The 24,046-nt window shown below is 48.0% G+C and overlaps 1 protein-coding gene across 1 annotated transcript in view; it reads left to right on the forward strand.

Annotated features, from left to right (window-relative positions):
* The first annotated feature begins 3,943 nt into the window (after positions 1-3,943).
* LOC125443758 (translation initiation factor IF-2) overlaps positions 3,944-24,046 on the forward strand; it is a 68,113-nt gene continuing 48,010 nt past the window's right edge. The window contains exon 1 of the mRNA XM_048516061.1: positions 3,944-4,613. Within this exon, the coding sequence (XP_048372018.1) occupies positions 3,944-4,613 (670 nt within the window). The remainder of the gene's footprint in view (positions 4,614-24,046) is intronic.

The raw sequence follows: 24,046 nt of genomic DNA on the forward strand, positions 1-24,046 counted from the left end.
TGATTGGCCCCAGATTCGCCAACAAGTTTCCAGGGCAGACTGGAGTTTTCAAACCTGGTTGTCCCAGATCCTAGCCTGACATTCTAACCACCACACCACGCAGTTGCCAATTGGTTATATCTGTGTGTCCACAAAATCCCTGATTTAGACTGGATTGATGGCAGGAATGCCACAAACATTACTTAGAACATGATCAACAGCAGGACTTACTGAGTGCAACTGTGATGCTCAGACCAATCAGCAGTTTTGTGCTGTTCACCACTGAATGTTCTGCATGTGGGCCAAATGGGTTTGCCCTGTTTATTTTCAGAACTGCACATGTGCAAAAATTGCAGCTGATCCAAACAGATTGGCAGTAATTAATGTCACTGCATAGACAAAACCAAATGGTAGGATTAAAAACACACACACATACAGTACTTATTTATAATTGCTAATGACCAAGAGCCTGGAGAATCTGTATGGTGTGTAGATTCTCTTCTTAGTAGATTCTTCTTCTTAGTGAGCAGCAGTGGCGTAGTGGCTAAGAGCAGTGGCTAAGAGCAGGTGCACTCTGATCTGGAAGAACCGGGTTTGATTCCCAGCTCTGCCGCTTGAGTTGTGGAGGCTTATCTGGGGAATTCAGATTAGCCTGTGCACTCCCACACACGCCAGCTGGGTGACCTTGGGCTAGTCCAGGGGTAGGGAACCTGCGGCTCGAGAGCCGCATGCGGCTCTTCTGCCCTTGCACTGTGGCTCCATGAGCCGAGCCACCGGCCCCATCCTTGCCCGCCCTGCAGGCAGCAGGGTGGGTGCATCCATGCGCTTCTCAGAATGAGCGGAGTAAAAGGTAAAAAAAAACCTCTATATATAGTGTTATCTTTATTTTAAATGTCAAAAATTATTTGCGGCTCCAAGTGTTTTCTTTTCCCGTGGAAAACGGGTCCAAATGGCTCTTTGAGTGTTAAAGGTTCCCTACCCCTGGGCTAGTCACAGCTTCTCGGAGCTCTCTCAGCCCCACCCACCTCACAGGGTGTTTGTTGTGAGGGGGGAAGGGCAAGGAGATTGTCAGCCCCTTTGAGTCTCCTGCAGGAGAGAAAGGGGGGATATAAATCCAAACTCTTCTTCTTCTTCTTCTTCTTCTTAGAGTGACATTCTCTTCTTAGAGTGATACATCTTCTTAGAGTGACATTAGTGTGGCTTGCCTAGACAGTTGGCTTTGCTGGGGTCTTACACGGAAACCTTCATTCCCTGAACACACCATTGTTTTTTGGAGGGGCGAGGCTGGGGCCTTCTGTATTCAAGCCATGTGCTCTGAGGACCACTTGCAGACCACACATTCCTGTACCTGGTTCACAGATATGGGCTGGAATCTCTAGGTGCTCAGAACTAAATTCCCAGGTGTGGGTCGATCTAATTCGAATCCGGAGAGGAGTGTGGGTGGCGAAGCCACAAATGCCATTTTCCCAGCTGGAAATGCCTTGCTGGGGACACGTGTGTAAAGACTTCTTCAGGGCACATTAAGTTTCCTCAGTGGGGCAAACAGTGACTCCCTGGCACCATTTCAGGCCTAGAAAATGCCAGGGGTTTGGCCTCATGGCACTGTGTTATTGATCTGAACCAAGGATGCATGCACCTGGCATTAAAATCTGAGCATAGAACTCCTAGCACACTTTGGATAGACATGCACCCATTGTAGACACGTTTGAACTGGCCTTCAGCTACGTCCCTTCCTCTCCAGAGCAGAGCGGACATGCCTTGCTCCAAACCCTTCTCTGACCCTGGTCTCACCAATTGTGGGAGTTTGCAGTGCCTTCAAAAACCTGACCTGCACGTAATAATAACTGGGCACCGTCAAGACACAACTGACTCGTGGCGACCCCCAGGACCCGGTGTTCTGCAAGCAAGAGGTACCAAAGAATTAATGCAGCCCAGCATTTTAAAAAACAGAGAACCGCCTCGCTTTTTCTTAGCAGACAAGCTTGAGCTAGTTCAGGATTCATCTGTAGCATCAATAGCCCAGAGCAGGATGAGATCTTCTCTGTAGTTTCGGCCAAGTTTCTTTTTTGTAGTGGGCACATCTCTGATGTTTGCGCGAGTGAAACAAACAGGCTCGCCTTCTGTGGAAGGGAGGCGGAATTCTGCCGCCAGGAGCCGTAGGAGTTGCTTCCCCCATCCTAGGCAAAGTCCACAGCCTCCCGCTCTCTTTGGATAACCCGCAACACACAACTCCTTCTCAGTGTGCGCAGCCCCTCCCCTTTCCTGCCAGCTCCTTCTTGGCTTCACCCTTTGGGCAATTACTCACAATGGCACCCTCTGGGGGACGGAGCCGGGCTTATTCGCCTTTATAACAATAAATCAAAATTTAGTTAAAGTGGGAGATGGAATTGCGAAGAGAGTTATGTCTGGAATAAGGTGCAACCAATTTCCGTGAGGTTTTCTGCTCCCAGCCAGGACATACGCACACATCTATATCGTTCTGCCCAGGTAACCAGGCTCAAGCTGCAAATCCACCTGGGATTTTTCAACTGCTTCGTTAGTCAATACGTCGGGTTCTTTTATCCCAAAGTCGAGAGGCAAGCAATGTGCCATTGCAGATTATTTTTTTAAAAAAACCACACATATATAAATGACAGGGGAGCCCATCAAAATTAATTTCTTCTATAGGCAATGAATAATTCAAGAATTTGCTATACTTTATTGTTTGTGTAGGGGGATGCTTATAGAGGGGGGGGGGAAACAATTCCGCATTTTAATGCAGTTTTTATAAACAGCCCCCTAGGATCAAAAAAATATGCTTGTCGCATGATATTGTTCCTGCGGTTTCGTTGCAACCCTTGATGAAAATCCATTAGTTTTGATCAAAATTAAAGCTATCTATCCATCTCTCTAGACAGTACAGTTGCTGTATCTTGCAAACATACCAATATAGTCTCTTTATCAGAGATAAACAGATAAAGCGCTGCCTAGAATGCGGGAAGCAGCCGTCAATGCCGTGGAGTGGTTAGAGTAGTTGCGGACATCAGAGTTCTGAGAACTGGGTTCGAATCCCTATTTTGCCACGAAGCATGTGCGAAGGAGAAGGCTCTCTCTTGCCTAATCAATTTTAATGCCTAATGTTGTGAATATTGGAGAAGTGGGAAATCCTGACTGCAGCGTGAGGGCAACCTGATAGCTTTGGGCTAGCCATGGTGTCTGTCTCAGCCTTACCAACCTTACAGGCAGAGATTCCCAACCAGGGTTCCGTGGTACCCTGGGGTGCCATGAGCATGTCCTAGGGCAGTGGTGGCGAACCTTTGGCACTCCACATGTTATGGACTACAATTCCCATCAGCCCCAACAATTGGCCATGCTGGCAGGGGCTGATGGGAATTGTAGTCCATAACATCTGGAGTGCCAAAGGTTCGCCACCATGGTCCTAGGGGCACTGCGGCAATACTACCGGCCCCCCTCACTTTTACGGGGTCTCCCACTGGCACCACCAGCAAGGACATGGAGCTGGCCCAGAGAGCAGGGCCTGCCGCAAGGTCAGCAGCCACTTCCCCCCCCCTGCCCCCATGCTTCCCTTCACCCTGGGAGGGGAAGGTGGGGGGTGGCAAGCAGGGGAACTGGGAGGGGAAGGTGCGGGGAGGATGGCAGGGGTACCGTGAGATATGAAGAGTGAGGTCAAGGGTACCGTGACATCGAAAAGGTTGGAAAACACTGCTTACAGGGATATTGGAGGGATACACAGGTGAGGCTCAAGTCGTTGGCGACAGGGTAATAGTGCATTCAAATAGTTTCCCCCAGCAGGTGGTCATTTCTCCGCGTTACTGGGAACCAGCCACACACCAAGGAATGGGAAATTTCCCTTGCCTCGTCTTCACAGCTGAAACGCTTCCCTGAAATTACTTTCTTTGTAGCTGTTTGCCAATTTGTGGGATGAAGATTATTGGGGGGGGGGGGAGGCAGAAAACTTTGGCAGATGCGGGCACTAAAGGGTCCCCCTACTTCCTGGCAGCGCACGTGCACCGCGGGGCTCCCGAGTGCTCCCTCTCCGGCTCTGGCTCCCTCTCCGGCCACGGCTTGGCCAGGCCGGCCTCGGCGCGGGGCAGCCAGAGCCAGCCAGCCCTCCTGGCGGAAGCGGCAGAGCGGGAGCCCCGGCGGAGCGGCGGGAGGGCCGGTGCCCGGGCGGCTTCTCTCGGGGGCGCAGGGCCAGCCAGGCTCCCTCCGGCGCGGCTTGGCGAGCAGGTTGCCATGGCGGAGGCCGGCAGGAGGGAGAGACGCCGAGAGCAGCAGCAGCAGCAGCAGCAGGCAGCGGAGGAGGAGGAGGCAGCCTCGGCTGGGCTGTGCCCTGCAGGCGGGGGGAGCATCCCTTCGCCGGGAGCCTCGGCGGCGGCCGAGGAGGAGGCGGGGCGGGCGCGGCGGCGGCCGGGGAAGGAGGGAGGCGGCGCAGCCCAACCCAGCCCTGCCCAGCCCTAGCCGGGCTCCACTCGGTTCCATGCGCGCCGGGCTGTTGGCCGCAGTTTCCCGGCTCTCGGCTCCTGCTGGCCGGGACGCAGGTGGAGGAGGCAGCGGGGAGCAACGGGCGAAGCCAAGAGGCGCACACCTGAGCGCTGGCCTGGCGCCACCTGCCGCAGGGGCGCGCCGCCCAGGTGAGTTGCGCCGCCGGCTGCGGACCGGAATGGGGGGGGGGATGGGGCAGTCCGGCGCGGGCTTATTCACAAGCAAGTCTCGGGGGACTGAGGCAGGGGGCAGCTGGGGGGAGCCCGCGCCCGGGCACACTTTCACGACCCGGCGGTCAACTCCGTGACTCGCGGGTCGCAATGTCACGACTTCGGCGTGGGGGTGGTGGGTCAAGTTGACCTAGGAGCCTCGCCTTCTGCTCGGCGAAAGGGCGAAGGCACTTTGCACACGCGCAGAGGCTCTTTCCTTCCATCTGGTCCAGAAAGTCTCCTCTTCCCTTGGAAACAGTCAGCTTTCCGGGGCTCAGGTTCAGTCTGCTACACAAACCCCCCCGGTCCTCCTCGCCGCTTTTGACCGATGGCGCCTGAATGCCAAGTGGGGGCGAGGCAGTTGTGGACCTCCGAGTTTCCACGTGCATCTCTGTTGGGGGAGGGGGGGAGTTGCGAAGAGGTGAACGTCTTGAAGCTGGACGGGACAAATTGTTGTTTGCAAGAAAGTTTTCGGTTGCAAATGGGGGGAGGCGCTGCATGAGAGAGAGGGCGCCCGAGATCCAGAAGCCCCCCTTTGGGACTTCACGGTTATTTAGCAAGAAGGCGCTTCTTTCCCCGCTAGCCCTGAACCACCCGATCCTGGGTTGTCGGGGGGCGTGGGAGGCATGGTCGTAATGGGCTACCTGGTTGGGGGCGAAGAGGCGCGTGAGTGAAGGGTCTCCTTCTGTTTTTAAGTGTCCAGCCCTAAGCGGGTCGACTCCGAATTATGCTCAGTTCTATTCAAGGAGGCTTGCGCTCCAGGAAAGTGTGTTTCAGGATCGCGCTGCCAGCTTCAGCTGTATGGAGGGCACCGCGCAGCCCAGCCCTTCTGCCGCGCGGTCGCAACGGGATTTGTTCTTAGCGGCTTCTCCGCAGCGACGGGAACGCCACCCCGGATCTGTAGGGCTGGGGACAGGGGAACATTTTCTGAAGTTAGGAAGGGCTTGGACACGAAGCGCAGGTTATCTCTGGGGGTGAAAGTCTGCTGGGGAAGAAATGTTTGGTGCCTGATGGAACTTTGAAGGCTTTCAAAGCCCTTGGTGGACATTGAGAAGGCCCTGCCTGCGAGGTAGGTCTGTTTGATTAGCCCCTCTATTGCAGGTGGCGGCTGTGAGGAGGTTGACTGGCTAATGGCCAACTTTTAAAACTTTGTTTTTCTTTTAAAAAAATATATTGTAGCATCCAGCCAGCGACGGCTTCTGGTGAACTTGAAACCTCGTTATGGGTCACTCGGCTGGTCTCAATAGAAGATACCCTGCGGATGGGGTGGTGGCTCTTTGGATTTCACCTAGGGAAGGCATGGCATGGCATGGCCACAGAGAAAATTGTTGGGGTTTGGGATAGGGTTGCAGCCCAGCAATAGGGTCTCTATTGCTCTGCATTCAGAAGGTCCCAGGTCCAGTTGCAACTTCTCCAGTTAGAAGGATATCAAAGACATCTGTCTGAAGTCCCGGGTCAGCGGCTGCCAGTCAGAGCCTAGCAGTTTAACGGTCTGGTTCAGGGGTCTGCAACCTGCGGCTCTCCAGATGTTCATGGACTACAAATCCCATCAGCTAATTGGCCATTCTGGCAGGGGTTGATGGGATTTGTAATCCATGAACATCTGGAGAGCCGCAGGTTGCAGACCCCTGGTCTGGTTCAACAGAAGACAGATTCGTGTGATGATTAGATGCTGCCTGGTTTAGACTGAATCTTTGAGATATTGGCATGCAAGAAAGCATGAGTGAGACTGAGAGCCAAGGTAGGATAGCAGATAGGGCACCGGTCTCTCGGGTTTGGGAGATCCAGGTTCGAATTTCCACTCTGCCGGGGAAGTTTGCGCTGGGCGACCTTGGGTGGAGCGAACACTGTCAGCTTCAGCCCCCTCACAGGGTAGCCGTGAAGGTAAGGAGGCTCGTGTAAGCTGCTTTGTGTCCCCCACGGGGTCCAGATCCTGGGCATGTTTATTCACAACTCTGTAAGCCTGCTTAGGGCTGCAACTTTAATTGGAAAGTCAGTGGAAGCTGATCTCCACAGGCGGTGCATTCTTGGAAAGGGGCACCAAACCCCTTTGCTCCTCTGAGTTTGAGGGTCTTTGTGGCTGTTCCACACAGCACTGCAGTTTGGGAAAGCTGCAAACTGGATCTCCCTCCCCTCTCGTGGACCGCTGTGGATAATTCCAAAGGAGAAGGTACACACACCCGACGATTCTAAACAAGAGGGTGCATTGTTTTGCCGCTGGTCAGCTTGCGAAATGTGTGGCACAGATCAGCGCAGGTTTCAACAGGCATCTGGATTTCTGCAAAAAGTAGGATGCTGGGATGTGGCAAGGAGCTGTCCTGCCTGCACCTGACTACCTGGGAGATTTGTGGAGCGCCTCTGCAAGAAGCTTTCCTGGGGCAGAACTCCCCCACCCCCCACCCCGTTACGTTAAGTGGCTTTATGCTTCCCTCCTTTATGCATCATTTATTGGGGAGAAAATGTAGGTATATAGATATATATATTTGGATGCTATCTCTTCTTTCGCCTGCAGATAGAGGATCTGGAAAACTTTGACCCTAACAATACCAAGGGAGCGGCAGCGACTCCTTTCTTGCCTTTAAAACACTAATCCTGGGGTCATTGTGAGTTAATTGCAACTTCACAGCCCATTATAGCGCTGGATGTTAACTGTACCTTACATGCCTTTGTGTATAACTGAGTCTCAGCTGAGCTGTTTTTCTGGAAAGGCAGCTATGGTAAAGAGGGGAAGCAGAGAAAGACGGTGCACGCGCGCGTGTGTGGGGAAAGATATTTAACTGTTAACCCTTTCCCCACCGGGTGCAGTCCTGCTGCAAAATGCGCACATCTGCTTTAGCCATTTTTCCAGATTTGTTTTTGACCTGGCAAATGGGGGCAGCTCTGGTATAACCCCTGGTTTGCATGTAGAAGAGTTCAGGTTCAAACCTCAGCATCTCCACTTTGAAAAGGCTGGGTCACAGGTGATGTGGAAGGAGAAGAAGCGTTTGGATTTATAGCCCACCTTTCTCTCCTGTAAGGAGACTCAAGGTGCCTTGCAAGCTTCTTTCCCTTCCTCTCCCCACAACAGACACCTTGGGAGGTAGGTGGGGCTGAGAGAGTTCTGAGAGAACTGTGGCTAGCCCAAGGTCACCCAGCAGGAATGTAGGAGTGCGGAAGCGCATCTGGTTCACCAGATAGGACTCCTCCACTCATGTAGAGGAGTGGGGAATCAAACCCGGTTCTCCAGATTAGAATCCACCTGCTCTTAACCACACTGCCATGCTGGCTCTCAGCCTGAGACCTCAATGGACCAGTGGACTAATTCAGTATAAGATTTGTGTGTTTGTATGTATGTTCACATGTGCTTCTTTAGTTGCCAGGGGCGAGGAAGTGATTTGGGTTTGGGTGTAAAGAAGCAGCTGGTGAATCCTCCATGTCTGCGTTATGCACACAGAGCCTCCTTGAATGTGAGGTTGATGAGCTTTAGTTGAAGAAGAAGAAGAGTTTGGATTTATATCCCCCCTTTCTCTCCTGCAGGAAACTCAAAGGGGCTGACAATCTCCTTGCCCTTCCCCCCCCTCACAACAAACACCCCGTGAGGTGGGTGGGGCTGAGAGAGCTCCAAGAAGCTGTGACTAGCCCAAGGTCACCCAGCTGGCTTGTGCGGGGGTGCACAGGCTAATCTGAATTCCCCAGATAAGCCTCCACAGCTCAAGCGTCAAAGCAGGGAATCAAACCCGGTTCCTCCAGATTAGATACACGAGCTCTTAACCTCCTACGCCACTGTTGCTTGGGAAGGTTTGCCACCTTCCGACAGATAGAAAATCTATAGTTGGGGTTCCTATGAGCGCAAAGTCTTATTAATTTTTGGGCCATCGAGTCACAGCTGAGTTATGGCACCCCCCATAGAGTTTTCAAGGCAAGAAACACTCCGCCCCCTTCCGCACATGCAGAGTCATGCACTTTCAATCCACTTTCAGTGCACTTTGCAGCTGGATTTTACTCTGCAGAATAGCAAAAACCCCTTGCAAACAATTGTGAAAGTGGATTGAAAGTGTATTATTTTGCACGTGCGGAAGCGGCCCCAGAGGTTATCTGCCATTGCTTGCCTCCGTATCACGCTCCTGGTATTTCTTGGAGATCTCCCATCCAAATACGTACCAGGGTTGAAGCTGAGAGAGAGTGACTGACCCAGGGTCACCAAGCGCGTTTCTATGGCATTTGAACCTGGGAATTTTAACCACTACACCATACTGGTTTTCAGACCGAAGTTGCAGCATGATTTTAACACAGCCCGGGAGTGCTCATAAGAGATGTCGGTTCCAGAAAACCAGCCAAAAAAATCTTTGGGCACCTTGCAGGCTTACAATTTACTTAGCCCGTAACAGGACTCTTTTTATTTCTGTTTGTTTTTGCTCTGACATTCCCGGTATGGGAATCCTCCCTTGTCAGACAGAGTACGGCCACACTGTCCAGCTCTTATTGAAACGCTTGAACATATCCTGTTCCATTGTCCAAAATATGAGTTGCTCAGGGAAGCCCTTCAGTCACAGTATATACATAACTGCTCCCCTAAAGCTGATATCGTTAAATTGCTCAACAGCAATGATCCTTGAATGCTAGGCACCACAGCCCAATATCTGCTGCAGTCTCTGCTTGCAAGGGAAATTTAATCTGATCTGTCATAATTATCGTTTTATGATTTTATTTTGATATTTGTGCCTAATAAAGGTGTTGTTGTTGCTTCTCACAAATGCACTTCGATTGTATAAAGATGAGCTTATTGTGATAAGAACCTTTGCTTTTCTGGTCTAGTCATAGCTGGTTTATGGCAATCCTATGGGGCTTTCAAGGCAAGAGACGTTTAAAGGTGATTTGATATTGCCTATGTGCAGTAGCAACCCTGGTATTCCTTGGTGGTCTCACATCTAAATATTAACCAGGGCTGACCCTGCTTAGCTTCCAAGATGTAACAAGATCGGGTTACCCTGGGCTGTTCAAATCAGGAAAAGACTAATCTGTTTGTGCACAAAGCAATAAGTGACACTGTACTTTGTTTCTAAATGGAAGATGAAGAAGAAGAGTTTGGATTTATATCCCCCCCTTCTTTCTGTAAGGAGAATCAAAGGGGCTTACAATCTCCTTTCCCTTCCCCACCCCTCACAACAAACACCCTCTCAGGTGAGTGGGGCTGAAAGAGCTCCAAAGAACTACAACTAGCCCAAATTCACCCAGCTTGCATGTGTTGAGTGCACAAGCTAATCTGATCCACCAGATAAGCCTCCCCAGCTCAAGTGGCAGAGCGGGGGAATCAAACCTGGTTCTCCACATTAGAGTGCACCTGCTGTTAACCACAACACCATGCTGGTGTTGTGGGTTTGCATTTGTAATGATTCGATAGTCCCTTGCCTGGATTTCTGTCTGGATGTTTTTCTTTCATCTTCAGAGTATCCAGAACTGGCAGTAGAGCACGACCAATGTGGAAGAGACCTGGTATCCTTTTAGTTCAGGAATCTTGATGGAGAGATCCTGCATTCGAGTTCAGAGTTAGCTAGAAGGTTTTTTAATAGGGACTGCGCAAAGAGAGGTTTCTCTTTGCCAGATGTTCATGTAGACTTGAGTTTAGGGCTCTTGCCAAGAACTGAAGGGGACAGTTTGCTTGCCAGCATCATTACGGTCCCTCTTCTTTACACATCTGAAGAGCATTTTCACATGGGAACCTTACAACTGTTTCTCTAAATTATGCAAATAGATGCAAACGGCATGCATAATTGTGATCATTTTCCTTTGATTTATGTACCACGTATTTAAAAATATTTATGTCCAGCCTGTCTGTCTAGTGGCCCAATCTGGGGGACTGAATTGTATTGTGGAGGTGGCGCAGACCCACGCCATTAGATTTGCCCTCCCCTGAGCAATTACCCTGGTGGAGGGGCAAATTCACTGGTGGGCAAATGCCCCAACCCTCTGGGATGCATGGACACAGCACTGGGTGCTGCATCAATGCTCCTGTGCCACTGCTGGGCATGCTTCCCAGGGGGAAGGCAACACCCTGGCTTTGCGGCCAGTTTAGCTTTCTTTTGGCATCTGGATTTAAGGTATTTTAGAATTATTTAAAACTAGCATGTACCCTAAACAGTTCCGTTTTCTGACTTAATTCTCCATGGTATTGTTGAGGCATGTTTCATAATTTGGTAACTTCTCACATTTGTTGCAAAAGAAGTATGCCAGGTCAAATTCTCGGCGTTAAAATATGTTTGTCTAAAAAGAGATCCTTGGGGCTGTGTGGAAATGGAGTGTTCTTGGCCTGTCACACCCACAGGTTCCAATGTCCGTAATGGCAAAGCTTGGGGAAACTGTTGAGATTATGAATATTTCATGCTTGCACACTTTTGCGCCGCTGCACAGGAATGTGCGGAAGGGCTACGGCTCAGGGATAGAATGTTCGATTGGTATGCAGAAGTTTCCTGGTTCAGTCCCCACCATCTCCAGTTGAAGGGATAAGGTTATGTGAAAGACTTCTACTTAAGTCCCTGGAGAGCCATTGCTGTGGTCTGTCTCAGAAAAAAAATGTTAGTAGGGTTATGTATTCCTCTGCCACAGAGCTCAACATGCCGGACCATTTTTGTTGTAGGTTGCCCTGCCTGGGTCCTAGCGCCTACCTAGCCCTGCTCTATCAGCCATATTGCCAATAAAAAGTATGATGCAATTTGCAAAAGGCAAGTATTGGCGATAGTCGTTCAATGAACTATAAATGCTCTTCTGTCGAAGTCCCTTGTTCAGTAATGCACAAAATAATGGTTTTGACAAAAGCTGTGCATAAAAATGAATGACTGTTCTCATATTTGTTTGGGACTATATGCTACTGCGGAAGCATGCAATTTTCTCGACCACTGCACCTCAACTTACTGTACTAACATCTTTATCTGAGACTGAGTATAATCTGAGTAGACAGTGCTCATGTTGAATGACCAAAGGATAACACCATGTCATGTGTTCAATTGTGATTATCTCTTAGGGGAAGACCTGTTGTTCCTCTGAACTCTCTTATCCTGCATCACACCGAAGACCTCATATGATCAACTGCAGCACAAGCATTATAAATATAGCTTATTTATCAAGGCAGGACTATGACCTATAGCCCCATAGCACAGGGAGCAATGTATGCAGCCTTGGACTCAGCTGTTACTTCGCCAGTCGACTGCGTTGTCTGATCTGAGCTATGGGGGCCTTGACTCGTGTAAATTGTCATAGTAATCATGGTAAGTTAGAAGGCCGATGACGTTCGGGGCAGAGCTCACGGGATCTTGGATGAAAACTAAAATCGCAATGATTGTTCAATCCTAAGCAGAGTTACAACCTTCTAAGTCCATTGACTTTGATGGAGCTTGGAGCGTTTAACTCTTCTTAGCATTGCACTGTAAATCTAGCCCTTATCAGGCATTATGCAGGGAGAATGCATTGCATGTTGTACTCCCAGTATATGTAATTGCCATTTCTGTTGGAAAGGGAAATACTCACATTTTCAGCCTCAGGATCTAGAGCATAGGTGTCAAACTCGCGGCCCTCCAGATGTTATGGACTACAGTTCCCATCATCCCCTGCCAGCATCATGCTGGCAGGGATGATGGGAACTGTAATCCATAACATCTGGAGGGCCGCGAGTTTGACACCTGTGATCTAGAGGCATTGCTAGGGAAAATGTAGCTCGGTGCAAAATCTGTTTTCCTCCCTCCCTCCCTGCCCCAGATGGGTGGCCGCCCTCCCCCACCACGATCAAACAATGTTATTTTGCACCAGATCTTGAAGTCAGTTTATGGACCCAGGAGGAAGGAGGAGGGGTGTGGAGGGCGGGGGCGATTTTCCACGTGATTAAATGGCCACAGCCCGGGGACATTTGTCCCCGTATGTTCCCCTGGGCATTACGCCCCTGCAAAGATCCTGGAAAGTCAGGGTCTGGTTAGGGATATCATCAGCATTATGCAGGCAACCGCTGGGAAACTTATCGAGTGGAGGTGGCCCTTGCAGGTGGCATGACTGCAGGATGATGTGATTTCTGCCATGCAGAGGCATAGCAAGGGGGGGAAGCGCCCGGTACACTGGTGCACCCTCCGCCCCCATCCTGCCTCGGAATGCCCCTGCCCCGGAACACCCTCGCCACACATCCTGCCCCCTTGGAGCTCTGCCTCTGCTGCCATGACCCGGAAGTGACATCACTGCATACAGTTGACGCTCTAGCATTCAAACTCTAGAGTCCAGGACAAACGCTGGAGTGTCACTCAGTGTGATGACAGTACTTTCTGGCTAAACTGGAGGAGACATCACCATGTCATGTTCTCACCAATTAAGCCCTCACAATGCAGTGAGTCTCCTGACACCCCCTGCCCCCGGTTGCTCATGAATTTTTTTGCCAACCAGCTGAGCATCAGCAGGCAAACTTGGCGGGGTTGGTGGTGAGGGGGTGGGGGAGGTTCTTGCCAAAGCAGGAGATTTGGCCTTCCTTGTTCCAGTAAGTGTATCCCGAAGCTGGAGTGTACGCATATTTACTCCTTTCAGACTAAAAGTAATTGTACGCATCACAGAATCACATGTAACATGTCTGTGTGCAAAGTCAAACATAATGGCTAAACAGGGCTTCTATATTCCACACAACTCCATAGTTAGAGTTGCTTCTGTCTTCAGGTTTGCTGCCTTCCTCTGATGTGTGGGGGAAGTCCATATGGCTTTAGAAGCTTCTGGCTTCAGGAGCAGAGATTATGAGATTGCAGATAGACATGGGGATTGAAAAAAAAACTATTATGCGCCTCCCTAACTTCTGAAAGAAGCCTTTTTCTCTCATAAAACTGTTTGCTTTTGAATAGAAGAATTTTCTGTCCTCTTAGCCTCACCCCCATGTTTTTGTGTGAATATCTGACCTGGTTGTAACTCCTGACTGGAAGGAGTCAAGGTCAGATCAGTGAATCATACAGAGACACGCTGAGAAACCTCCTCTGAAGACACATTTCTGCTCAGTCTATACAACAGGATTGATTAAAAGTGCCAAAGTGAGGTAGAGTGACCTGCCAGTCAAAAGATGTTGATTAGAGGGAAGCCGGACCAGAGCAGTAAATCATACAGAGATGCAGCAGGCAATTTTCTCAGTCGTTCTTTCACTTTGAGGTCACGGGGTGAGCTTTTAATTTATTTTCAGAGCACCAGCTTGCCCTGGCTCAGGCTCTGGGAGAACCCCCAGCCTAAGTGGAGCCCTCCCCCCTGAAGAACGGTCCCTGGCCAAATCCTCGTTATTTATTAGTGATGCTGCCATTTGATGAAAGGATCTCATTTTGTCAGACAACTGCCTTCTCATCAATTCCCTTCATGTCTGTGGGATTTGCTCTTTATTCCAGGAGAAGGCCATGAAAAGCTCTCTGTGCTGAAGAATAAGCTCTTTTGAATTCATGGGTTTCCAAATTAAACTTTGGCTGACACCTGCTACCTAGCACAGGAGAGGAGAGAGCACAGTTCGGGTGACTGTTTAGGTCTCTCTTACGCAGCAAAGCACTTCTTTAAAAGGAGAGAGAGAGAGAGATAAATTATAAAAATTATCTCAGGCAGAAGATGCTCAAGTTTGATTTCCTCCTGCTTTTCAGTCTGATGAAGCTGCTTCACGAGGGGGGGGGGATGGGGACACACACATGGAACAGTGAAACTCCCAGGATGTTTTCAGGAGAGGTTTCTGATCGATAGCAAGTCAATGTGTTGAGTAAAATCAAACTTACAACAACAAACATATAAATGAGTATTGACATTGCGCCTGGTTTGTCTCCTCTTCCGTATGAAAATTTAGTGCGTGCTAGTTCCCGCTGCTGAAAAATTTAGACAGCTCCATAACATAAGGTCAAAACTTAATTATTTATGGTCGAACATCAATCAGCGTGTGTGGATGATTTATTTATAAATCACCCGAGCTGTAAAGTGAAACCGTGAATTCTGATTGGGGGGGGGGGGTAGAAAAGGGGATATGTAAAGGTACGCTGTGATTTCTCTGACCTGTGGAAATTGGGGAAAGTTCTGTGTGGGTTGCAGGGTCTGAATGGTGCCCATAGGTCCCCAACCTTGTTAAGCCTGTGTTGGCTATTGGGACTTTGAGTACAGGTGGTGGGTGCCACTACAAAATGGCTGCCAGTCATGACATTGTGGTTGGTTCAAAGCAAAAACATCCTACTTTGATGGCAACAGGTGTTGCCAAATAGGTAGATACAAAGTTGTTGCCTCCTGGGTCCTTCTGGAACACCTTCTGCACCAGTGAGGTAGAGAAAAGTCAGAAATAGCTCTTAGAGGAAAAAGATGTGGGTATCAAGAAATGCATCTGTGGACACCATGGTATCATGGTTGGGATCAGTACCCTGATTCTGTAGTGTGGTTATGTTGTGCATTACGCTGCGTCATAATGCTGTGGGCCATCTTCAGAAACAGGAACTCAAGGCCATTGCTATTTCAGATTAATCCCACCCAGAGGAGAGCTTTGACCACTGCAAGGTGTAATGTGTCGCCAACAGCTCTTCTGGAGGGAAGATTTAAGAATATAGAACGTTCCAAAAGGGTTCGTTCTTGTGATCTGGTTACGGCTGAAACATTTGACCATTCTCCGTTTGTATGCCCTAGATATGATAAGATACGCATGAAATATATGAATTCTATTTTCTTGCAACGTTCCAAGTGGCAAGAGTGTTACAAGATGCCCAACCTCCTGAACAGCTCTGACGTGCTCTTTTGTGAGACTGTTGCAAATTTTATACTGGAAATTAGTAATTTTAACTGTGTTTTTAAATCTTGTTTTACTCTGAAATTTCATCCTGTTTTGTATGCCAGTAAAAGCTTGTTGTTGTTGTGTTAGGTATTCTAGTCTTAACTCTCTTTTTTGTATTTCATTCTTTTAAATTTTCCAGTTGCATTCAGAATTGCTATTTCAGATTAACCAGTTTCAGCTGTAATTTTGGTATATGCAGTTTGTGCTCTTCAGAGAGTTCCCAACATTAGTTCAGCAAATGCTGGGAGACCTGGGAAGGGGTCATTCCTGGGGAGGAGGTACCTGCACTTCCAAGTGATGTTCTAGGTCACCTCCCCTGGTCTGTATGGTTTTTACCATGGAGACTGAGTGAAATTCCTAGTGGAACAGAGGCCATTATTTCTCCTGTTCCTCAGTTCCTTGGGGCTGGGGGATTAGGGCTGGGTGAATGCACAAAGCTGGTAAATAGAAGGCCTAGCTCAGGGGTCCCCAAACTTTTTAAACAGGGGGCCAGTTCACTGTCCCTCCGACTGTTGGAGGGCCAGACTAAAAAAAAACTATGAACAAATTCCTATGCACAAATGATTGTGAAATGTTTGATTTCACCTTTCAGCCTTTCTGTCTACTTTTAGAACAGTGACCAAAATGTAATGTCCAAGGCTGTACAGAGGTGGAGGCTCCAAATATTGTTGGGAGGCTGCGGAATACCCAGCTTCCCTGTAAAAACAAAAAGCAAGAACTTTTCCCAACAATGAAACAGGGTACAGCACAGTAAACCTTTGTTAGCGCATAAAACATTCCCATCTAACCCAGGATCAGAATTTATCTTCCTGGGTTCTTTCCTCTAGCAGCCAGGTGAGGCGATTCGGCCCAGCCTGGCTGGATGCCAATGGGAGGAGGCGGAACAGAAAGCCTAGAAAGCAACACATGGAGTAGCTGACTGAGAGGAAGAGAGAAAGTGGAGCAGTATGCGTTGCCACATGTAAGGTTTCCAACTCTGGGTCAGAAAATTCATGGAGATTTGGGGGTGCCATCATGTAACTGCAATGAACAGCCGTTGGGGCCGGTTCCTCCTCTCCCTTGAGCCCTCACTGCACATGAATGGAGCCATCGCCGCCATGCCTGGCGGTCCGAATAAATGCCTTCAGGGGGCCACATTTGGCCCCCGGGCCGTAGTTTGGGGACCCCTGGCCTAGCTTATTCTTAGCAGTAGGAGATACACAGTGTATCCTGTGACATCACTGCGCTGGAAGATTTCCTGTTCCTTCCATTTGCTGCTACTTGTGTGACCTACTATCACCAGACCAGAATATTCTTAGACTGGAAAGGACAGAGAGGAGAGGAAGGCCTGGTTGTGCTGCGGGCAGCAGCCAATCTGCATTTGCTGAAAATTCCAGCCTTAAAACTCTTTTGCGAAACTGCAAAACAAACAAACAGTTCCTGGAGTGGATCCAAACATCTTCTGAACTTGTTTTCAAAGTATTGCCTTTTTTCTTTTCATTTCACAATTAATGCCCCAAATCAATTGGCTATCTTCCCTTTTTAATGTTTCTGCTGATCACAAACAGGCTGGCTCCATAAAAACATTTACAGCTATCTGATGGGAAAATAGAACTGAACGCGTCGGCTCTTGTTTTAGAACTTTTGGAAACAAAACTGGTCCTGGAACACTGAGTATTTTCCTGTTTTGAGTTCTGCATAGGAAGCAATGATGTTAAAAGTAGCAATATTCTCAAAAAAAACCCCCCAATTAAAAATAGATTTTCAGTGGACGTACATTTACTGCCTTTGAATCATGTACAGCATTTTTGTTTCTCCTGACTGAAAAATGGTTTGGTGTCATTCCTTTCTCACCACAGCTTTGCTTACATTGTCTTTCCCATCTTTGCTTAATCAGAAACCACGTAGCGAATGGAATGGCCCATTGGTATGTTGGCTATCCAGTCCAGTGGTTCCAGGGTCTCTGTTAGAGGACTTTCATACTACCAACCACCCAATCTTTTTAACTGGCTGTGCGGGGACTGAACCTGGGATCTTCTGCATGCAAAGCAGATGTTCTTGTCTCCTCTTTAGAAAAGAAATAACCTTATGTAAAATCAGACAATTGATTATCGTCAATGTTGTCCCAGGGGCGTACCGCCCAGGGAGACATGTGGGGTCAAATGTCCCTGGGCTCCGGCCATTTAGACACGTGGGTGGAGGAAAATTGCCTCCCACACCCCTCCTCCTTCCCCCCGGCCCATATACCCCTCCTCCTTCCCCCTGGCCCATGCACTGGTGCAAAAAATTGTTTGGTTGTGGTGGGGGAGGGTGACGGCTCATATTGGGGGGCGGGGGAGGGACAGAAAACTCAGATTTTGTACCAGGCTACATTTTCCCTAGATATTCCTCTGCACTGTCTGCTCAGACTGGCAGTCACTCTCAGGAAGAAGATCTTTCACATTACCTCCTATCCTATCCTGTAGCTGGAGATGCAGGGGGTTGAGCCTTTCTACAGGCCGAGCAAACAATTTCTACCCCCTTGGGTGCTGTGTGGTTTCTGGGCTGTATGGCCGTGTTCTAGCAGCATTCTCTCCTGACGTTTCGCCTGCATCTGTGGCTGGCATCTTCAGAGGATCATCAGGAGAGAATGCTGCTAGAACACGGCCATACAGCCCGGAAACCACACAGCACCCAAGTGATTCCGGCCGTGAAAGCCTTCGACAATTTCTACCCCCGATCGACAGCCTCACTATGTGTGAGGACATCAGTCAGGGCCGCTGAGATTCAGCACCGTCCTTCCATGATTTCCCACCAGCGTGATTCCCAGGCAATCAGGGGTCACATGGCGCGAGGGACCTCAGAATTCTCGATAAGGCAAGTGGAGGCAATTGAGAGTATGAGCAAGTGAGAACCATGTAAATACACAAGTGAACATTTCATAAGACAGACAAAAGTTTTTTTAAAAAGGTCATTAGAAAGAGGAGCTAAGTTTTTTGCTCGGAACTTTTTGCAGCTAGCGATGAATTTCTTAAGCCCTCAGACCTTCAGAGGACCGGATAATCGGGTGTCAGCAGCCCCTTTGGCTCTCCCTGAAATGTTCCCTTTCAGGATTGTCACTGGGTATAATTACAGCGAGGGATTCACCCAAGCATCCTCTGAGCTGAAATGTGAACTGCATCGTATTTGTTTCCCTGAGCTCTAGAAATGTCAAGATCAAATTAGCTGTGGAAGAGAATGAAATGTGAAGAAAGCGCGGAAAAAGGGGGAGACAGCCAGAAGCATTGGGAGTGGGGGAGAGAACTATGAAGGGAAACCTGCCGCCACCATCCTAGCTGTTGATCTCTTTCCCCCTTCCCTTTCAACCCTCCCAGGAATGACCAAATGTAGAAAGCTCTGGGGTGCCCCTGTCCATATCCTGGCAGTGGTCTGAAGACGCTAAAGTTATTTTGCTGCACAAACGGCATCCTGTTCTCCCAACAAGCAAAAACAGCTGACCTCTAGAATAAATTTAGACACTACAGGCTTCACCGTTATCCATTTATTTTGCTTGCCGAACTTCTGAGTCATGTTTTCAATTTAGTTCGTGGAGATTCCAGCTTCCAGGTGAGACCTGGGGATTCCCTGGAATTACAGCATCTTCAGACGACAGAGATCAGTTTCCTTGGAGAAAACAGATGGGTGGATTCTATGGCCTTGTATCCCACTGAGATCCCTGTCTTCCCAGTGCTCTATCCCCAGATCTCAAGGTTGACTCGGTTCCCTTCAGTGGAGGGGACATGCATTCCAGGCTGTCCCCATTGCAGCAACTTCAGAGTTGGCCCTGGGAACTCGAGCTAAGTGAGCTGGGATCATCTTTATGCCTGTTTCGCTTCCCTCGATCGTGATTGGCACTTCAGTGTTACCACAGGAAGCAGGGAAGCGTTCTTTTTTTTTTACAGTTACATGGTCACGGCTTTTCTGCCCACTGAACACGACTCTCCCGTTTCTGCACATGCCACCCAAAGCGGCTCATGATTGGTTGAAACGGATGAGGTGTCGCTTCCGACCTCTCTTCCCCCCTTTGAAGCTTCAAAGCAGTAGCGACCTTTTTCCGGCAGAAAAAGGTGCTTAGTTTATAATCATTTCACGACAAGGATGTCACAGTTCTACTGCGAGAGGGTCCGAGACAAAACAATGTTGAGCTCGGTGGCAGTGGGGATTCACTGAGGCGAACCTAGGTAGAAACCAGTTCAACTCTGTCAGTGGGGAAAGCCCCTGGGAGTGTCTACTGAGGTTAGTTCTCAGAAGAAAATCCACAGAGAGGAATGTGATACAAATTTGACAGTCCTTATTGTTGGGAGAAGGGGTTGTACAAGCATCTGATTCAACTCAGCAAGCACACACCCAGAGTTCCTAAGATATAGATAGGTTGGAAAAATAGATTTTGGAATAGAAATAGGCTTTGGGGCAGATGGGGGATACAACCTGATAGTGAAGTGAAGATCCAATCGGCCAGTGTCTGGTTCCAGGGGTGGGGTGGGGGGCATGTTGCATGCGTGGGACCAACAGCAAAGACAAAGAGATGTCAATGGTGCTGAACAAAGGGTGTTTTTTTGAGGGGTAGGCTTTTTATACTCTGGGAGTGGCAGGACTACCTTTAGGGGCTGACGGATCAGTCTTTGGGAGGGTTTTGGGTGGATGTTGTTGAGAAACAATGGAGTTCTGTGAGGTGGTCAAAAGATGTTAGTTACAGGAGGGAGTTTTTGGGTTAAGATACTCAGGGAACGGAATGACCTCAGCAATTGTCTTGTGGCTGAAATGGGTGTTGTATTCAGCTAGGATACTGTGTCTGCGGTGTTGCCAAAAGCAGTTGCGCTCTAATTCTCAGATACTGACAGATGTCTACTCCCTAACATCCAGTATCACCACTTCAAATCATGGCGTGTCCAAAAGCAGAGCCCTAATTCTCAGAGAATACTTGGCCAAAGGTTGCCCCTGTGGAGAATATTTGGAGAGCATCTGACATGCAAATTAATCCAATTTTTGGATGCAAGTTGGTTTCAGTTCTGAGGCCCATACAAGGACAAAGGTGCAGAGATGGACAGAGGCATTGCCTCAGTTCTGCAGGGAGCGCCCCCTCCCTGGTCATGCAGTTTGGAGCATGTGTCATGCGCACGGAAGCACGAGGTGGCAGCTTTTGTAGATTAGTCATGGCCAAAGCAGGGTTTTCACATCTCCCCTGCGGAAGAGGTGCTAAGGGGTGAAACACCACCAGATGGTTAGAATAGGTTCTAATTGAGTGGAATAATAAATGTGTGAGAATGAGTCATTGGGCAGGAAACAGCATTTCTTTCTGCCTTTAGAGGAACAAAATATATGCACACATAAGGGCACAGAGTCCAGTCACACGGCGAGCTTTAATGAAGACTTGGCAAGAGAAGACCACTCCAAAAGGGATGGTTGCACTTTTTGGCTGGCAAAATGCTGAGTACAGAAATGAGACTTAGTCCGTATGTGGGGCACAGGAGATATTCACCACTTCAGGATTCCAGATATAAGTGTGGGGGATAAGATGGAGGAGGACTGAACATAGGTGGGTGTCAAGGTGGGACCAGCAATCCTGCCATCCATGATAATAGGTAGGAAGCTGGTGGGGGAAATGAGAGGTACTTTATATGTGGGGGGCCCTTGACTCAGACCCCTTTCGCACATGCAGAAAATGCACTTTCAATCCACTCTCACAACTGTTTGCAAGTGGATTTTGCTATTCTGCACAGTAAAGTCCAGCTGCAAAGTGGATTGAAAGTGCATTATTCTGCATGTGCGGAAGGGGCCTCAGAATCAGGCTTCCTTCTGAATAAAGGCCTGTTCAAGCGTCATGGCCTGCAGCACAGCCAAGAATTGGGTATTGCTGGAGATGCAGACAGGGAAAAAACATGCATTTTGCAAAAACCATTTGTCTAAATATTGGTCAAGTATTTAAAGAATTGATTTCATTCGAGAAATCGAGAAAGCGTGTTGTCATTTGCTAGTCTGATACTAGTTCTCACTGCCTAAAGAAAGGAATTGTTGGGGAGGGCTTCTTTAAAAAAAACCAGTTATGAATTATTGTAACGTTTAGCATGGTTAGTTAAGGTTTCTATACATGTGAATGATTCCCTTGGCTTTTAGCCTGGAACATCAAGGTCAGTTTACAGTTTCAATTTAAAAAACAGTTTATACCAGAAGTAAAGGAAAGCAGCAGCAGCCATTTTGGTTTTTCAAGTCAGTTTTTCAAGGGAAGCTCTGCAGGCCCATTCTTCCAGTTGATGGAAGTTCATGCAATTGCAGCAGATGGCCGCTTGGAGGAATGTTGCGCTGCTGTTTAGTCCACCTGCAACAGGTGGACCACCTGGGATAGGGGGAAGGTGGTCCACGCTCTTGCCCTTCCTAGCAAATGATACCAGACTGAAATAAGGATGGAATTGCCAACTGTAGATTGGGACATTCTTGGAGATTTGGGGGTGGAGCCTCAGGAGGGTGTGGTTTGGGGAGGGGGAGGGACTTCAGTAGGATAAAATGCTATAGAGCATAGGTGTCAAACTCGCGGCCCTCCAGATGTTATGGACTACAGTTCCCATCATCCCCTGCCAGCATCATGTTGGCAGGGGATGATGGGAACGGTAGTCCATAACATCTGGAGGGGCGTGAGTTTGACACCTATGCTATAGAGGCTGCCTTCTGAAGTTGCGATTTCTTCCAGCAGAACGGATCCCTGTCGTTGGGAGGTCAGTTGTGATTCCAGGGGATTTCCAGGACCCACCTGGAGTTTAGCAAAGTACTAAATAGGGGATTGGGACAGTACATAAAGTAAACAGCAAGGAGAATATATTAGTGCACCAAGTACTCTCTCTGAGGAATTGCAGCACTGTTGCAGATAAGAATCACTGTCGAAGACATTAAGGATTGTACTCTTGAATGTGTACTTAGAGGTAAACTCAGTTCCTGAATTGAATTTAAAAGGTTTGGAACTTTCTGATGAAGAAACCATCAAAAGAAGCATAACCCAGGAGCTTGTCAACTTTGCAATGGACTCTTTTCATTGCTACTTTAAGAAAATAGATCATTTTACTGGTATTCTTCACATTGAAAAATCCAGTAAGGTTACTTTTGGGTTGGAAATATATTTGATTTAAGACCCATACTTGACCTTTGCTATATGTAAACCTGTGTTTACAATAAGTCCATCTACTGTATATAAGGAAAACAGATTCGAGCAGTGTTTGTAAAAACTTCATTTTTGTAACATCTATTTGTTTAATAAAACTATATTCAGTGGTGGGATCCAAAAATTTTAATAACAGGTTCCAATGGTGGTGGGATTCAAACAGTGGCGCTGCTGCACACACGCACCTCCAGTCCCTATTGGGCAGGGAGGTTGCTTTAGTAACCCCTTCTCGGCACTCAGAAAAAATTAGTAACTCAGAAGTAGTGAGAACTGGTTGGATCCTACCTCTGACTATATTTGATACCGTTCTCTCCTACTCAGGGCCGGATGAAGTCCGACTGATGCCAAGACTCATAAATCAGTTTGCTTGCAGGCTAGTCTAACAGATTTTGCAATTTATATTCACAATATATCCTGTTTTTTATTTTGTTTATTTAACACTTTACAGCAAAAACCAATTTATTTGCTTGAAGCCAGGGCTGGGCAGTAGAAAAATGCAATTTTTCAATCGTTTTATGTTTTAAATTTCCATAAGGGACCCATGCAAATAAAAATGTTAAAACTTACCTATATACCCTCACAGACACTGCGATAATATGTATATACAAGTTAACTGGCTGCTCCTGGTGGTTGCAACGATATCAATGTTTGTTTGTTTATTGCGTTTTTCCCTGCCAAATCTCTTAGAGGACTCAGGGCAGCTTGCGATAAAAGCATATAAAACAATAATGCAATAAATAATACAAAAATATACACATTAAAAGGCTTTTAAAAATGAGTTACAATAAATAGCATAATTCCATATGTTACAGAAGTACCAATACAACTGCAATACAAATCAGGGAGGCCAGCAATAATAAAAAAAACCCATCAGTGTTAAAATCACTCGGTCGAGCAGTTGGCCGCCATGAGAATCACAAAAATAACATCAACAAACCACCTAAAAACATGGCAGGCATGTCAACAGGAGAAACTATTCAGATAAAAAGAAGAAAACTTTTTTTGCAAACCTGCTAAAAAGGGAGAAACATTCAAACAACCTTTGGAAGACTAAATATGCCCCAGGAGTAATGAATGTTAACCACTGAGAAGGATTTGGATATGACTCCGCCCAAAAGTCTGCAGAGACTTTGTCGGTCTAGAGTAGACAGTCGACAAGAGGGCGAACCAGTTGCCAGAACAAAATGCTCCTACATGCCACACGGAAGTCTGGGAAGGGTGTACGTGTGGGGGGGAAATTGGCATGTGTGTGCTTATAGTCAGTAACTTTAGCTGCCAGAATTTGCATTCCTTAGGTGGTGACTCTAAGGTGGTATAGACATGTCGATCTTTATGCATTTTAATTAAAGGTATTGGCTATCTATCTGTGAGATATACATGTATGTGACAGGGGCCTTTATTGTGGGACCCTAGTTTGCCTGAAGTTGAACAAATTTTTTTGTGGGGTGCTACACCCCC

The sequence above is a fragment of the Sphaerodactylus townsendi genome, linkage group LG14, assembly GCF_021028975.2.
Source record: "Sphaerodactylus townsendi isolate TG3544 linkage group LG14, MPM_Stown_v2.3, whole genome shotgun sequence".
NCBI lineage: Eukaryota > Metazoa > Chordata > Lepidosauria > Squamata > Sphaerodactylidae > Sphaerodactylus > Sphaerodactylus townsendi.